This window comes from Pleurodeles waltl, chromosome 7 (assembly GCF_031143425.1).
Source record: "Pleurodeles waltl isolate 20211129_DDA chromosome 7, aPleWal1.hap1.20221129, whole genome shotgun sequence".
NCBI lineage: Eukaryota > Metazoa > Chordata > Amphibia > Caudata > Salamandridae > Pleurodeles > Pleurodeles waltl.
Genome location: NC_090446.1, coordinates 1,335,516,598 through 1,335,535,350, shown reverse-complemented (window position 1 = coordinate 1,335,535,350; position 18,753 = coordinate 1,335,516,598). Strand labels below are relative to the sequence as shown.

Sequence of the window (18,753 nt, the reverse complement as noted above, 5' to 3'; positions counted from 1 at the left end):
ATGCATTTTGCGAGTCGGTTCCGACTCGCAAAATGCATTTCTACATAGCAAACACGCATTTGCGACTCGCAAACGGCGATTTTCGCCGTTTGCAAGTCGCAATGTGTTTGCTACATCTGGCCCTAAGATACTTACACATGAATTAAACTTCATGCGAAGACCGTACTTTTGCATCAGTATCTATTTCGAATTCAGGATCCACTGACTTCTTTGTAAAGCGTGGAATACTGATAAGCGAATATGATATCTAGGGTCGGGGTAAATAAATCAACTGCATTTCACTAAACAAACTGTTAACATTTTAAAAATGATTAATACTATTTGAATGAATATTATTTTAAAGGCTGAAGTGCTACACGCTCTTACCACGTTCAGTTTAGGCCACATTCTGTATGCATATTTATTACATATTATTTACATTCCTCCTCACAGTGTCATTGTTTTAATTAGAATCACCTATTACTAATGCACTGCAAGGCCTATATCTCAACTCAAAATGGACAATGGATCCAAACAGTTTCTTACACCGTTCAGTAAAAATTAAGGCCCATATTTATACTTTGTGACGCACAACTGCGCCAACGCAGTTGTGCGTCAACAATTTTACCGCCGGCTAACGCCATTCCAACGCACCATGCGGGTGCCTTATTAATGGAATGACGCGAGCCGGCGCTGCGGACTGGTGTGCGTAAAAAAAAATGACTCACACCAGGCAGCGCCGGCGTATGGGAAAATGGGGGTTGTGTGTCAAAAAACGGTGCAAGTCAGGTCTGAGACAAAATTCAGGCCTCAAACCGGATTTGCGCCATTTTTTTTTACACCCAACCTCCATTGACATAACTCCTGTCTTAGCAAAGACAGGAGTCATGCCCCCTTGCCCAATGGCCATGCCCAGGGGACTTATGTCCCCTGGGCATGGTCATTGGGCATAGTGGCATGTAGGGGGGCCCAAATCATGCCCCCCTATGCCACAAAAAATACGGAAAAAAATACTTACCCAAACTTACCTTTTCTTCCCTGGGATGGGTCCCTCCATCCTTGGGTGTCCTCCTGGGGTGGGCAAGGGTGGCAGAGGGTGTCCCTGGGGGCAGGGGAGGGCACCTCTGGGCTCCTTCCGAGCCCACAGGTCCCTTAACGCCTGCCCTGACCCAGGCGTTAAAAAACGGCACCCATCAGGCTGTGCGCTGTTTTTTAAGGCCTGCCCCCTCCTGTGCGTCAAAATTACGTCAGAGTATAAATAAGGGGCACAGGCCTTAAAGTCATTTTTTGGAAAGGAACGCCTACCTTGCATATAATTAACGCAAGGCTGGTTCCCCCTTCCAAAAAATGACGCACATGGTGGAATTTTGACGCCCGCGGGGTCGGACGTCAAAGTATAAATATGGGGCAGGGTTTGCGCCGATTGTGCATCAAAAATTGTGACGCACATTCGGGCAAATAAATATGCCCCTCAAGCTCTAGCAAAGTGTGTGCAGGCCGGGGCACTCTGGGCAAAAGAGCAGAACAAATTAATCAGTTTAAAGACAGGTAATTCCCAATCTACATTTTCTCTCTTCTTTGGGGATTTTCCATGAAGCGTCATCCACCATTAGCACTGCTGAAAAAAACCTAAGTGCCATGGAATTACCTGAGCAGTACACAACCGGGGACCGTAGGTACTTCCCAGAGTCCTTTCGTGGAGGAAGGTTATCAAAGATTGCCTTTAGATTTTTATCAAATGCTGGATAATCTACTAGCTACGTGTGACTGAATGCAAGGGGATCTCGATGGCACTAGAGTAACATACTATTGTGATATCTATGGCACATAAGACGCTCCTGCACCGAGCCTCCACGAACAATTCCGCACCGAAGGTTAAGAGCTCTGAATCTAAAACTGAGCACGAGAGGGCTCTTCAGTCCAGTGTGCCATACTCAACAATGCCTCCCTATCTAGCCCACGCAGGCGTGCTGCAGAAAAAAAACACCTCAACAATGACATTGAGAACCAGCTGCAGGGAGGGTGGAAGGTTTGCTGGAGGCATTGCTGGTCTGTTGCATTTAATGATTTGGGGCCAGATGTAGCAAAGGTTTTTACCCATTCTGGCCCTCATTCTGACTTTGGCGGGCGGCGGAGGCCGCCCGCCAAAGTACCGCCGTCAGAATACCGCTGCGTGGTCAAAAGACCGCCGCGGTTATTCTGAGTTTCCCGCTGGGCTGGCGGGCGACCGCCAGAAGGCCGCCCGCCAGCCCAGCGGGAAACCCCCTTCCATGAGAATGCGGGCTCCGAATGGAGCCGGCGGAGTGGAAGGGGTGCGACGGGTGCAGTTGCACCCGTCGCGATTTTCAGTGTCTGCTTGGCAGACACTGAAAATCATAGTGGGGCCCTGTTAGGGGGCCCCTGCAGTGCCCATGCCATTGGCATGGGCACTGCAGGGGCCCCCAGGGGCCCCTCGACACCGTTTACCGCCATCCGGTTCCTGGCGGCGAGCACCGCCAGGAACAGGATTCCCCAGGGCAGCGGGAAACCGGCGGGACACCGCCGGTTTCCCGTTTCTGACTGCGGCTGTACCGCCGCGGTCAGAATGCCACGGAAGCACCGCCAGCCTGTTGGCGGTGCTTCCTCTGCCCTCTGCCCTGGCGGTGAGACACCGCCAGGGTCAGAATGAGGGCCTCTGTGTCTATGGGAAAAAGTGTTTGTACATATGGCCCTTAATTGCTATTTGTTACCTTCTTGACGTATTGATGGTCCATATAGAGCGAAGGGTGGGGTGGTATTGATAACAAAGAAGGAAAATAGTAGAAACACAATGAAATGATAAAGCAATTAAAAAGAAAATGAAAGTAAAGAAGGAAGGAAGGGAAAGTAAAGAAAACAGAAAGCTGCAAACGAAAGATAGCTAAGAAACAATTAAAGAAAGAAAGAACTACTGATGGACAGAAGGACAAAATGGAAAGATGGCGTGCTGAAAAGGTGTTAAGAAAGTGAAATGACATTGAAAATAAAGAAAAAGAAAGAAGAAAAGATAGTAAGACCATACGGAAAAAGGAAAGGTGGAAAAACGATTGAAATAAAACAAGTGAGGGGCCACACAAGACTAAGAATGGGAGAGAAAAACGGAACTGAGAAGCAAGGGAAGAAACCATAATTCACTGCTCTCCATAATTCGGGATATAATTTAAAGTGTTGGGGGTATGTTAACCAACAGGTCCCATTCCTTCCCATACCCTAGCATGGCTCACAGAAGGAGTCTGCTGCAATGAACAAAGGGCTTGGTGTACTAAAGCATTTTGCAGTTGACAACCCCACAATTCACAAATTCATAGGTTTTGCCACTGCAAAACTCCTTTTTGCTATTTACAAAAGCTCTTTTATGAGTCGAAAGAGAGTCTTAGACCCATAAAAGGTTTTTTGAGACCCTGTTAGAACTACAATTAGGATGGAGCATAAAAAGGGCATCTGATTTCATTTCCGCCAAAAAGGTCACACGTTTCCTGCACTAAGAGAACAGCCACAGATCAAGGAACAGACTTCAAATACATCAGTCATTTCTGTATCATCTTGATTGCTCAGTGGAAATGTAAATGTGCGAATTATTATTTTTCGGGCTTTTATTTCTATGTGCTGTTCCTGTAGGGGCTGTTAAGAATCTGGGTTTAACCTTGATGATATCCTGCGTTCTGAACCACAAGCACATGGAGTGGTTAAGGTTTCACCATTTACACATTTTGTACAAAACAGTCACTGGTAAAGGTAACAGAACGAAGCATCGTGTATTTACTATCTCTCTACTTCATTAAAAACTGGATTCTTGCAAAAACCTTTGAAGACTGGGAAAAATATCAAAGTTTTATAAAAATAAACTTAAAGGAGCATACTAGATCATGGAGACACAAAGGAGAGACTGCAAATGTTTATTGGCGGTGATTTCATTTTAGAACGGTGAAAGATGGTTTTACCAAGACTCATGTAGATGACAAATGTAGATCTCCTGCTATCCACTTCTCTGTTGAATGGTCTGTCTTAGTCTGACATAGCAAATACGTTTTGCACTGTTTGGATTGATAAACATTGTGTGATTGTTACAAAATTGTCAGCAGTGTGATTGCTAAACAATAATCTGCTGTTACTGGGAAACTTAAAAGAAGCTTTATAGATATGAGTAGGTTGTGGACTTGGCTACACAAAGATAAATGGAGAAAGTCGCCTACACACTGAGAAATGACAAACTGACCTCCACTTTCATTTGGTCCTGATTTCTCGATGTCTATGCTTAATCTTTTGCATACCTTGTAGTCACACTTTGAGTTAATGTGTTATTAACGCTAAATGTGATAGAGCTCAATCTACCGTTTATATACAATCTAACAAACACTTTTACAATGTTTATTTATTACTAGCATGTTGAGATCGCTCTGTGTTTGCTCTCCTTTTATTTTTATGTTGTATTTCTTGGCTAATAAACTGTATTACAAATTCTGAAAAATAAAAATTAAAGTTGAAACAAATATATAACAAAAAACAAATAAAAAGATTTGAAAGTAAGAGGACCCTTTTCCCAGCAGATTATCGCTTCAAAACTGTCCGGATTTCAGCCAACATGTGTTTCACTGCTCACATGCAGGCTTCTCAAAGCTCTTTAACATGCATCATTCACACACTCCAATCTCTTTGCCATCTTGAAATATATAAATAGTTACTGGTCACAATGAAATCTTTACTTGCTGGAGAGGGGAATATCTGTTGAGGCCATATCATCTGTTTTATCGATGAATTACTAGTTCTGCATATTTCTTGAATATAACATAGAGTCTGTGAATTTGAAATTCCAATTTTGTATGTATGATAATTCAATACTTAAATTGAGAGGCTGCACAGATATAGTCTATGCACAAGAACATCCATGTCAACAACGTTTTTCTATTATAGGAATATAATCCCATTCTCTAATAACTAAAATGTTTTAAACCCAAGGTTCATTGAGTAGATAACATGTTTTTAACTACATTTATGTACATTGAGTTGGCTGCAGGTAAAACATTTGTCTATTGCCTGTTGTGTTACCTGTAAGAGTGAAATCACGTCTAGGTTAATTGCAACACGTTTCTCTTCATGATACAGCGAACTATACCCATCCCCAGGGACTATAGTACAAGCTTTCAAGTCGACTTAGCTTTGGGTAACTGGGTGAAACTGAGAAAACGTCCCAAAACTGCATACTCCTTATAAACTCCTGTTTGATGTTATCCAGGGTTAAATTAGACAAAGAAGGAAAAAGGAAAACTGGTGATTGTTTATGCTGGTGTGCTATAAAGCTCTAAGATTAAAATTGGCGGAATGGAACTAGGCTAAAGATGAAAGCCGGTGATTGTTTATGCTGGTGCGCTATATAGCGCTAAGATTAAAATTAGAGGAATGGAACTAGGCAGAAGAGGAAAGCTGGTGATTGTTTATGCTGGTGTGCTATTTAGCTCTAGGATTAAAATTGGCAGAATGGAACTAGGCCAAAGAGGAAAGCCGGTGATTGTTTATGCTGGTGTGCTAATAGCTCTAAGATTACAATAGAAAGAATGGAACATAGTGCTGTGTAGCAATGTGCATTGACTCAGTCATTTAAGCACACTGAAGGTGTACCTGATTCTTTCTGCATGGCCTGGACTATGCAGTTTGATTTGTACATCAACCAAATGAAAATAACAAGGAATATTACAAAAAGCAGAACCAGGATTTCCTATTGTTCAAGATAAAGCACCACTGATAAGAGTGTTGGATTTGCAATGGAAATAGAGAGGCTTGGTTATCAAAGGCAACCACAGCTGAAGACAAGGTCATTACTAAATGCCAACTTTGTTGTTCCTTCTCTCTGTACTGCTGCTCTTCTAGCATTTTGCATACAGAAAAATCCATATTCTGTATGGCTTACATTAACACAAGTAACTTTAATTACAGAACCACACATTCTCCCTCTAATTTCTGACTAATCATAGGGTTATACAGCACTAGACTGATTAAGCAAATGCCTCACCTACCTTACCTCAATCAACTACCTAAACTAAACAGCATATATAACCTTCCACACCTTAGAACACTGCTTTGCACCTTCAAAAACCTACACAAGGTACCTATATTGTACTGCTTATGCCACCTACAGTTATTGCCACAACCTATACATTTTACTATCACATACACTCTACACTAACACATATATCTTATACCCTCAACTGTAGTCACACTATCTACAATTAGACTGCAAAAACAAACTAAAGTTATACCACCATCTATACCACCTTTTACAATACCACTTTACACCTCCATCCCTTACTCTCTACACCCACACCCTACACCCTAAACAGCCACTTGCACCTTACATGACCCTCTATACCCTATCCTATGCCTGTTTTTAGGATACCCACAGATATGTAAATGACTGCCATTCAAAGTCAATGTGTGTTGAATTTCCTCAAGCAATTATCCATAACCAAGAATATCTATGGACTATATCTAGCCAATCCTGAATTGCATCCATTTAAATGCAACCACTCTAACCACCTACACACCTAACTACATACATTAGACCCTAGACAAAATACACCATACTCCTCAACCTACAGTACAGCCTGTCCCCTACTACACCACACATATCCAGTGGATATTGCTTCCTCCCATTCATTCCCTAGAACCACTAACTAAACCACACCAACTACACCTTACTTCAGCTGCACCCTACACCTTCATCTTACCTCAGCTGCACCCAGCTTTACCCTACACCCTACACCCTACATCCACACCACCATCTACATTATGGCCACTAGATTACACTTACACCACATACACCATATACCTTATGCTACCTGAGTCACAATCTTCATCACCACCTGCACCATTTATACCCTCACTTACAGTATCACCTTCACCACACCTACACCCTAATATGCAACCTATACATTCACATACACTCACAATCAGCCACAGCCTAATCCACTGCTACACCCTTTCCCACTTATAACTTATACCGTGACTATTGTACAGCTCAAACCACCTACTAAATTCCTGCAAATCCTGCACCATGCACTGCTACCTTCATGCTACACCCTTCATAGGACACCACTACCTACACAGTATGCCAGCTACATCACCCACACTACATACACCCTATATCATGAGCTTTGCAGTCATTACACCTTACACCTCCAGCAAAACATCTACAATCTACACAAACAAAAGCATGGCACCCAGCTGGTGAGACTCTTCTTTTTCTCTGTGCACGTGCAGCATTCCACATGCCATCCTCATACTAGAGTAGGCGAGACAAGAAGCACAGAAGAGGAGTTGATGCAATGATACACTGCTCTGTCTCGCTTCTTGCTGGGGAAGAGTTCGAGAGTTCACCAATCCAGGAAGGGCATGACTACTGCGGAACCAGCAGATGCAAGGATCAAATTTTAAAGATGTTTCTCTGGGGTCAATTTCAGCTGGTCCACCAAGAAAATGTATTGCTCCCAGACATGAGCCCACATCTCAACTGGAATTGGGAATGGAGTATGATATGTTGAGGCTCCCTGGTAGAGCATGGATCCTGGGCAGCTTTACACTATGCCAGCCAGCATCTTGTTGCTCACCAGAGAGATGTACTACACTATTCACTCAACCAAGCATCCCTAGAAGGCTCACACATGGCCACACTCCACGCACAAAGTTGTGAAATGGGCAATGGACCCCAGTTACAGGAAACAGAACAGAACTTTACATGAGAACACTTGTAGGTAGTACTGCTAGGGGAGTAGAGGTATAAACCCCATCTTCTTATCATCATTACACTGCCAGCACAATCAGTCCTTCATAGATGGCTAGAGAGGACAGGATCCACCTAGAGATCCACCCAGTTCAGACATCTCATGTCATCAAAAAGAGAACTCTCAGCAAGCTTGCATGATTGCTGAGCTGACAGAGGAAAAAGTAGAGGGCAGCACAGTTCTGCAGATAAAATAAAGCACCAACGTTCCACTAAACAAATGCTGCATAAAGTGCTGAATCCAAAATAGAGTGCACATGCATAAACTGGAACACCACCTTCAGTGTGATAAAGGATATTAGTAGTTTTAACTTCAGATGTAACTGTATGGCATAAGAATATCATGGACTAATTATTGTACGTGTCCAAAATATCATTTACAAACATTTGGCCACATTAGAGTCAGTAATGAGTATAGATCTAGCAGTGTTCTACTACTTACACTTAAGCAGACACCTAGATGCATCACCTCATCAGCCTCTCAACAATAGCGATTGGTGCAAATCACCTGACCGATCAAAAGGTTTTCTTTTGATATCTTTTGCTTTCCTCTGGCAGGTGTTAAACGGAGAGATTGACCTCTTCTGAGTCCCTGAGTTCCACATCCAGACCATGGTATGCTCTCCACTTCCACCACACATTGTTGAATTTCTTGCGACAGCTCCTGTCCTCGAAAATTTCCCTTTTCGCCTCCATGTATACGTTAATTCCTCCCTTCCAAATCTCCACTGTTTCTTATGATATCTTTGCGCAGCCATTCAAGATATGGTTTCCTAAAACCACTGGTATTGTCATAATCTTGGGCACTTGAGCATGCATTTTGAAGAGTAATTGTTTTTCAATATGAGTTTGCACACACAACATTGATTCTCTCCTTGTTTATCTGCAAACACACAATAAGCTTTTATACCAGGGTACAGAAAATATCCATTTAATGTAATCTACCAGTTGAGCCATAAAACTGCCCAGAAAACATCAAATTACCACTTCCAGATTTATCCATTTGCATTATCCACCCAATATTACTTACAATACCTTAATTTGTGCCAATTACCATTGATGACTCCAATGATCTTTTCTTCTTATGGTCCATAGGTAGAGCTTTGTCCCAGCTGATCTCAACAATGTTTCATCTTTGGGATGGGGTGGATTTGCATAATTGTGGGCAAAGTAGTTAAACATACTCTCGGCAGAGAGCATCTAAACATGCACTATTATTTTGAAATAACTTCAAAGAAACCTCAACAGCCCAAGTTATATAGTCAAAATACATTCCATTAAAAACAGAAAACCACTTTAAGTTCCCTAAATGTGAAGGCATTGACTAGTATGTAGGTGCACTGGACGTTGTTCTCATCTTTTCATTGTAGGGTTGATTCAGTGTTTAGCCTGCCAACTCGTCCTCATTGCTAGCTGCACAATTTGTAGAGAGCACTCCAGATCCCTTCCTTGAGCTTATTGACTAGTTGCATTGCGTAGCAGAAGTGGGTAAGTGGGATGACTTATTTAATATAAACTGAGACTAAACTACCTCTTGTGTCTGGCTGTCGAATTAACGGAGACCTCATGGGAAAACCAGTGGCTTTTCATAACAACTGGGGTAAAAATGATGAGTGGCTGGATCTAATCAGAAGCAGGTAATTTAGTGCTGAAGCTGCCGTTTTGTGGGATATAAAACAGACCAGGGAATGCAGAGGATCCCCTTTGATGCTGAGCCTGGTGCCCTTACAAATGATGTAGAGATGGGTTTTCCGTAAACTAGAGGGTGTTTAATGGGACAGGCACTTAAAGAAAAGGTACAGAACCTCTGTATTGATCAGGAATGCCCCTAGGAACAAATGAGGGCATGTTCAGGTCAATTACCTTGTTGCAGACTCGGATGATTTATGAACTATGACATTTGAACTATGCCCTTCGGTAGGGAGGACTTTTTTAGTATTTCTTTACTTTACAATATGACAGTTTGCAGGCTCATGTGTATTTGCACAAATTATTTATATGCAGGTATTTATTACTGCTAAAGCTTTATTTAGCTGCAATACTTTTTAAATAGGTGGAAATTGGAAAACACAATTCTCATTGCTAGCGTTGTTCACATGTCTGTGGATCTCCCAACTTCTTTCGACAAACATCCTGGGAAACAAATACTGTCTTCACTTGCTGTTGCACCTTCTAGTTTACATGAGCAGTCCATGTTTTAGCTGTTAGCAAGACATGAGCAAGCCCGAGAGAAATACTACAAAGGATGAATGTGTGATATGCTATGAGCTTGGACTGCTGACAAAGTGAGGGCTGCGCATAACCCAGACAGTTGACATATATGGAGACAGGGTATTTTTTATTCGCCTTAGCCAATACTCTAATAAGTTGTTGCAATAACTGTTGTCCATTTTGTGTCATAACTCATATTAGGGATTTCTAGATATCATTGTTGTGTTCAGTGACTTCTTTGAACTAAGTGGGGTGTAGTCTAGTGGTGGCTGGTGACTGAAAGCAGTGGTGGGGCAACAATACAAGACAGAATTGCACCTTGTGAATGAGCCTCACTACCCACGTATTTCCATTCACCTACTCACCCACTGCCTTTGGTCACCTACCCATTTACTCATCCACATTGTCATCCACTGCCATTCACACAACTCTTATACACAGACACCCACAATTTCTCAGCCACTCAGTCAAGCCCTGCAAACACTTATTCAAACAAACACACATTGCCTCACCCATCCAGTATCCAGCAGTTTCAGTGATAAAAGGTACACGTTTATTTGAGCTCCAGATTAAGGGGCATATTTATACTCCGTTTGCGCCGGAATTGCGTCGTTTTTTTTGACGCAATTCCGACGCAAAACTAACTCCATATTTATACTTTGGCGTTAGACGCGTCTAGCGCCAAAGTCCTTGGAGTTTGCGTCATTTTTTAGCGTGGACACCTACTTTCCGTTAATTATATGCAAGGTAGGCGTTCCCGTCTAAAAAAGTGACTCCGAGGCATGTGCGCCGTATTTACACTCCCGGGCAAAATTCACGCCCGGGAGTGGGCGGGTCAAAAAAAATGACGTACGGCCGCTTTTGCGCCGTTTTTTTGCGCCTGGAAAAGGCAGGCGTTAAGGGACCTTTGGGCTCGGAAGGAGCCCAGAGGTGCCCTCCCATGCCCCCAGGGACACCCCATGTCACCCTTGCCCACCCCAGGAGGACACCCAAGGCTGGAGGGACCCATCCCAGGGACATTAAGGTAAGTTCAGGTAAGTATTTTTTTTTTTGTTTGTGGCATAGGGGGGCCTGATTTGTGCCCCCCTACATGCCACTATGCCCAATGACCAGGCCCAGGGGACATAAGTCCCCTGGGCCTGGCCATTGGGCAAGGGGGCATGACTCCTGTCTTTGCTAAGACAGGAGTCATGTCAATGGGGGTTGGGAGTAAAAAAAAAATGGCGCAAATCGGGTTGCGGCGAAAATTTTGCCTCAGCCTGACTTACCCCATTTTTTGCCGGCCAAGCTCCATTTTCCCCTACGCCGGCGCTGCCTGGTGTACGAATTTTTTTTTAACGCACACCAGACAGCGCCGCCGGCTAACGCCGGCTAACGTCATTCAATAAATACGGCGCCCCCATGGTGCTTCAGAATGGCGTTAGCCGGCGCTAATTTTTTTGACGCAAAACTGCGTTAGCGCAGTTTTGCGTCAAAAAGTATAAATATGGCCCTACATGTTTAATATGACATATCCAGTCATTAGTCTGCAGAAGAAATAAAACGAGCATAACTAGCCATGATCAATTACTGGAACCATTACTGCCTTTGAGAGACGAAATCACCTACAGAGGTAGTGAAGGGAGAGTAGAGCTGAGAGAACAGATTCTTTTCTTATTGTCTGTAAAAAAGATAGAGCTCCAACTCACTTGTGTGAAGGGTTGTCTTTGGCATATTTATGACTTGAGGTCTTCAGGTCACACTCCTGTCTCCCAGAGAGCCCTGGATGGAGTTATTTATTGTATTTATTCCATTTCTCTGCCACAGACTGCTTGTAATGCAGGAAAAGGGCATTTTCTTTGCGCAATGCCACATTCTTTTAATAAAACATGACCTCTGGTACGTAGACCCTTCTGATCACACCCCACCATTTGAGTAAATAGGAAAGGGTGGATAATAATATCGGAGTGACATGAAGTTTTCAGAAACCCAGTCTGAATAAAAAATGCTCCAGGCTGTTTACTATCAGGGCTTCTGGTGGAGGAGGAGATAAGCCAGGGACGTCACTGCGCTCTGAGAAAACGTAAGGGCTTTGCGCGGACAAGCCCTGTCAGCCCTACTGTGCAGCTTTCAGCCACATACTCACGCAGGCGCAGTGGGGCTTTTCAAAGTGCACAACTTTCACTTCGAAAATGTTGTGCGGAAAATGTTTTACTTTCATCATGTAATTACATATATGCTTCACTAGAGAGGCCAGAAAAGGCTAGGGGCGCAGCCCCTTAGCCCTTGAACACCAGCCACCCCTGGTGTAGTCTAGAACATCTAAAATAAGGTCTGATTCAGACCTAACAGCCCAGGCATGAAATAGCCCATGGGTAGAGCAATGAGACCAAGTGGTGCCTTCAGTCTTACCGGTAAGGTTGCGCTTCACATAGGAACTTCCTCTGCTCCAGAGGGCTGGCGCTGACCCGTAGTTCCTTTACAACCACCTGCGCAGGAGTGTAATCTGAGAATATCTCACCAAGAATTACCTACAAAAACAAGACAGGTAGACAGGATGAGGCAACAGCCACAAGGAAGGAAGACACAATATCTTGAATGGCACTCTCCCTCCCACTGAAATACTACTCCCTCAGTGATATTTTGTAGAAGGTGGTTGTGAACAAAACCAACATGACAACTTCATAGCACTGAAAACTGAAGATGAATTTAGCATTGGTAACACTGCCTTTAAAGCCAGACAAGCCGTACAACAAAAGACCGCTCACACTGAGCACAGACAATGTTCGCAACATACAGACAATGTAGAAAAATTTGTGCTGTTAAAAACAGCAAATATCTACTGGCCTAATATTCCAATGTGATGTCCATTCCAGAGTGGGTCATATTTCCGTTGTATTTCAGACTAGCCTCTACACATCCTTCTCATATCTTTCTTCTTCTTACTACATACCGGATATCCCAAAATGCCCGTCTCTCTCCATCTCTATATCTTTCTCTATCTCTCTCTTTCCCTTTTCCCTTCTCTTTCTAACCCAGAGAAGCATCTTGTCATAGGCTTCTTTATTTAACGACTTTTCTGTTTCATTCAGAGCCTGGCCGCAGCTCGACCAATTTCTTGTTCTGCATTTAAATAATCCTTTCACCCTCGACCAGCCCAAAACAACCCAATGACAAGAGCTAAAAGTCCTTGAAAGATGCACGTACCTTGCCAAACCAACCGTTCCCAATCTCCTGCAGATAGCTGAGGTCCTGGCGGCTGAATCCTGGCTGCTTCACCAGACCTTAAAAGTCAAGTAACAGTTTGTTAATAGTGCAACTGGGCCACAGAATTGTCCAGGAGACTCCCTGTGATGGGTTTCCACTGATATGACAAACCACCATAAAGTGTCTTTCATCAATGTTGGGAGAAGGTCGTTGAAGGTTTGGGCCATTTGCAACATTTTTCAACTGACATATGCTTCTGAAATGGTTGGAGCACTACGGATTAATCAATCACTTGTCGGACAGGGCTTGGGCCTGATGAAACTGACTGGCTGCGTCTCAGCCCTCCAGGCATTTCAAAGGCTTCTGCCTATGGAACAAAATCTCTCAATTTACCAGCAGGTCAGCTCACCTTTGACTTAAGTGGCTTTGGACCGGCAGCTATCCACAGAAACTGGCAACTTTTCAAAATCAGTATTAATATGCAGATTGATGAACATGTAAGTCTTTCTATAGAGACTATAGCTGTGGTCTATTTTGAGTGGAACACTGAGTAATTCAGTGTTCTCTTCCTATGAACAAACACTCAGTATGTTGTATGCTCTTACAAAGGAGGCTCAGAGACGGCGGTCATGGGCTACAATCCTACTGGTAACTTAAAGTGAAGTAGCATTCTTCTTGTGAAGGGAAATGGTTGTGGTCTTTTCTTCCTCCAAGCAATCTTGCAACCTTAGCTTGCCCGCGTCTTATCTGAGAGGTGTAATGTTTTTCAGCCAGTAATGACGAGTGATTGATTATGATATGTGCTCTTGTGCTTTCCTTAAGATGACGTTTCTGTGATTGTCTCTTTCAGTGCATGAGTTGTCCTTGCCCTGCTGCAGACCACACCCATAGTGGCTTTCTTCTTTGAATAGTGTGTCTTTCTTTTTACCTGTCCATATGGATTGTTGAGTGGTTATAGCTAAAGAGCCTTCTAGATTGTATTAGTGACTATATAGCTACAAGACAAACAGAAATCAGGTTTCCATTTGTGGGCTTTTCTCCTTTCACAAAGCATTGTATTGTAGTGCAGTTGTTTTCATTGTTAGCACTAGATAAACACCAAAGAAGACACTAGTTTGTTAAATGAAAAGAAAAGTGACTGAAACTATGGTGTCCTGCTGATAAAGAGCATTGGTCTCCTTATTATTCAGAGGAGGTAAATTACCCAAAGAATCATAGCAGAGAATAGACATTGACTTGGGCATTTCCAACCATCTCTTTATGATAATTTCATCGAGTCACACGATTAACATACATGTCTACTCCAACGTTTCATTCTGACCTGCTTCAATGCATTGCACTGCACATCCACTTCGAAAATATGGTAAACTAACATTAATACTGTTCTAATCATGGAACCATACCGAGAGTACTTCATATATTCAGAAAATCATGGTGGACATTGAATGTTGACATCAGGTATAACCCAATATGAAATTTGTACAACTGGAGTCTGGTGAATGAAGACATGGAAACAGGACATGAAGCATATATAACTTGATATAGTTGTCTATATGCATTTGAACTACGTGAGACAAAAGATGTAGAAAGAGGATGCAGAGGAATTCAGTTGATGGACAAAGATGTAAGTAGAACCAGTGAAAGATGGAAAGACAGAGAAGATGGAATCTCTAATGGATACAGCAAGCGATGGGCAGGAGAAGCACATACAGGGGTGGAGCTGCTGGAAGTGAGTACCTGACTTCGGAAGCTGAGGGTTGGGGTCAGGAAGCGACACTTCAGAGAGGGGGAGAATATACACGTCAGGAATGGACTGTGAAGAGGAGGTCTCCTCGGCAGGTGGGGTGTACTCCCCTGAGAACTCCTCCCCATCCGGGTTCTCAAATTCCTGGAAGATAGAGAGGAGGGTCGAGAGAATGTCCACTCAACAAGATGATGGGGAAAGGTATGCAAGGGGACGAGGGAGGAAAAGGCAGAGGGAGGCAATAAGGGGAAGCAAATAACATCAGAGACGGTACAGAAAACTAGGACACTGGAAACAGTTTCCTGAATCAGCAGGAAGCTAGAAGAACTGAAGAACCGTCTCATGAACATAACAGGAAAGAAAGAGGACCAAAGTAGGGTAAGAAAAAAAAAACAAGCAGATTGTACTGCAAGGTCCAGAATCTTAAAGAGAAATTGGTCAACTTTCCTTGTGAAAAAGTAACATTCTGTATGTAAAATGATGCAAGCCTTTAAAATGATATTAAATTAGGCCTCAAAATTAAGTATCTCTCGCTCTTTGTTAGAATAACCAGAGAAGAATATACCTAATTTGTCTATTCATAGCTCATCCTCTCCCATTTTTCTGCCTGAGTTTTATTAATCCCTCACTCATTTAGAATGTAAAATACTGATGCTGCTCATCCCCTGTGTGTCAGGATGGCAGAACAGTTGATGCTTGTCGTCTGCTGTCAACATTACGAACAAGACACAATATTTACATTGTGCCCCACAACCCCCTAAAGCAGATTGCCATTGCTTGCATTTTAAAGATTAATTTATGTCCTGAAATGAAGAACCAAGCCTCATATTTTTATCTACAAATCCTAGTTTTAGAGAAAGAAAGAGAGCAAGAAAGAAACAAAAAAGTGGGACATGGACAGACTAAAAGAAAGATAAAATAGATATAAGAGAAGCAAACAAACACAAAAAGTACATATGTATATCTATACGGAAAAAACAAAGGTTACAGGGACTTTATAGTTAGGAAATGGAATTTAAAAAAACATAGAAATTCACTTAAAAACCAAAGGTTAAAGGGACCTTATAGTTAGGCTCACATTTTAAACATACAAAACCATAGAAATTCAGCTGTTATAGTTAGAGTAGTTTGAAGTAACTATAACTCGTGCCCTAAGGTAACTCTAACTCGCGTCCCCACAATGCACAGTTTGTCATCAATAATCTTACTGCAAATGTTACAGTGATATTATCAATAATGTTAGAAAAGATGATGTGAGTGCTGTAATATGTGGGGTAATTAGCAGGGCACAGTGAGGGCACGGGCAATAGTTACCTTACGGCACAAGTTATAGTTACTTGAAATAACTCTAACTCTAACAGCTGAATTTCTATGGTTTTATATGTTTAAAATGTGAGCCTAACTATTACGTTCCTGTAACCTTTGGATTTTTTTATTGAATTTCTGTGTTTTAATTCTATTTCTTAACTATAACGTCCCTGTAACCTTTGTTTTTTCAGTGAATTTCTATGTTGTTTTTTTTATCATAAAGTAATTTTAATTGCTTTACGTTAATCCAACCACTGCTGCACACTGTCTTGGAGGCGGGCTGCAGGGCCTGGTCTGTGGCCATGTCTTGCAGCTAATCACCCTTTCCTGCACCGTGGGTGCTGGGGGTTGCCTTTGGCCGTGCATGGCAGGGGTTGGCTCTCAGCAGCAGCTCACAAGAAAGAACCATTCATCACAGTCACTACTTGTTTTTAAATCATGGAGAAAACTGCAAATATTCACGATTTTCACAGTGAATTTAAAAAAATGCTTTTTATTCCTAATGGGGCATCAGAGATACCCCTGCATCAAGGCTAGGGGCTCAGGTTATCCCTACCCTGGCCCCTTTTATTTTTTTTCATTTTTTTGTTTGGACTCGGCTGAAGCCAAGTCTCAAAATGACTGCCAACGCTTCCTGGTTGAAGTGTTGGCAGCCAGCTCTTCTTGGTTTAAGTGTTGGCAGCCAACGCTTCCTGGTTGAAGTGTTGGCAGCCAACGCTTCCTGGTTGCAATGTTGGCAGCCAATCAGATCTCTGCACAAGATTGAAAGGATTTGCGAAGCCTTTGCACCACTAGATATACAAATTTGGTTTTCCTTTAATATCCACCAAACTACAGAATGGATTATCACCAAATAACAAAAAGGTTGCTTTCTGGACCAAATTTGGTGTGATTCCGTCAATTTGTTTGGGTTGTAGTTGTGCTCAAAACTGCAATGGAAATTAACATGGGAACTGCACTTTTTTTTACACTCCCCCTTTTTCTTGGCCCCCGCGTGACAGTCCTCCCCGAAAATTCCCTTACACAACAAGATTCTTGAGCACACTTTTTTGGGGGAAATTTCATGAAGAGTAATCAAACGGTGGCAAAGATATAGCCAAGTTGAAAAACGCTTTTCAATGAAAACTCTGTCCAGACTATAACTACTTACTGGGGACCACCAGTAGGTAAGATATATGTATATCTGAACCCAATTATAACATCTCTCTAACCTTTGATTTTTTTAGTGAATAAATAAATATATATATTCACTAATAATAATAATATATATATTTATTCACTAAAAAACCAAAGGTTACAGGGACGTTATAGTTAGGTTCAGATTTGCCATGCACAAAACCATAGAAATTAAGCTGTTACAGTTAGAGTTATTTCAAGTAACTGTAACTCCTGCACTAAGGTAACTATAACTCACGCCCATTTTGCAGGAACATTTCTGGCAAACATTGCCCTTTTGGAGTTCTTTTCACCCTTCTTTACAAACTTTGCAAGTCTTCCATATCCTAAAACTTGGCTCACACCCTCACTTGGTATTATACTCACATGCATGTGTCCAGTACGATCCAACTTACTCAGCCCCCACCTCTTCAAGAAAGGGAATATAGGCATTATTTAAAGTTAGGAAAAACAATCTTCTGTGAATCGGTGGATTTTTCATTGCCCCTTTAGTCTAATCAAGTCCCACCTCTCTACAGAATGCTGGATGTCACTAGTCTGTGTTACGTTTCTTTTCAATACCTGAAGTATGAATTATGTATGCCAAAGATTCATGGGTTATACACACTGGGTGTTATGTCTGAAACAGTTTCTTCACCCACAGAACTGACTCTGCCAAAGTAGCAGACTTTGTGCAATGAAGAAAGAGAAATCCAAGTCACAGTTGCCACTGACACTTGCAAAGTGAAATTGGGCAGGCCAATAAATTTACAGGGAAAGCCGAGTCGGAGCCAAGCCAGTGGAATGGCTGAGCTCTAAGAGTTCCTGCAGGAGCCGAGCCCTGGAAATGTTTGCCTTGTACATCATACAAACAAACATTACGTAAAATATGATAAAGGGGGTCATTTTGACCTTGGCGGACGGCGGAGGCCGTCCGCCAAGGTACCGCCGCTGAATGACCGCACCGCGGTCAAAAGACCGCGGCGGCCATTCAGACATTTCCTCTGGGCCGGCGGGCGCTCTCCAAAAGAGCGCCCGCCGGCCCAGAGGAAATGCCCCTGCAACGAGGACGCCGGCTCAGAATTGAGCCGGCGTAGTTGCAGGGGTGCGACGGGTGCAGTTGCACCCGTCGCGTATTTCAGTGTCTGCTTAGCAGACACTGAAATACTTTGGGGGGCCATCTTACGGGGGCCCCTGCAGTGCCCATGCCATGGCCACTGCAGGGGCCCCCAGGGGCCCCGCGGCACCCCCTACCGCCATCCTGTTCCTGGCGGGAGACCCGCCAGGAACAGGATGGCGGTAGGGGGTGTCAGAATCCCCATGGCTGCGGAGCGCGCTCCGCAGCCATGGAGGATTCACAAGGGCAGTGGTAAACCGG

At 43.0% G+C, this 18,753-nt stretch overlaps 1 protein-coding gene across 1 annotated transcript in view; it reads right to left on the bottom strand.

Moving 5' to 3' along the window:
• LMTK3 (lemur tyrosine kinase 3) overlaps positions 1–18,753 on the bottom strand; it is a 200,960-nt gene that overhangs the window by 130,080 nt on the left and 52,127 nt on the right. The window contains exons 4-6 of the mRNA XM_069200686.1: positions 14,906–15,056; positions 13,169–13,245; positions 12,374–12,492 (exon numbers count right to left, since the gene is read on the bottom strand). Of these exons, the coding sequence (XP_069056787.1) occupies positions 12,374–12,492; positions 13,169–13,245; positions 14,906–15,056 (347 nt within the window). The remainder of the gene's footprint in view (positions 1–12,373; positions 12,493–13,168; positions 13,246–14,905; positions 15,057–18,753) is intronic.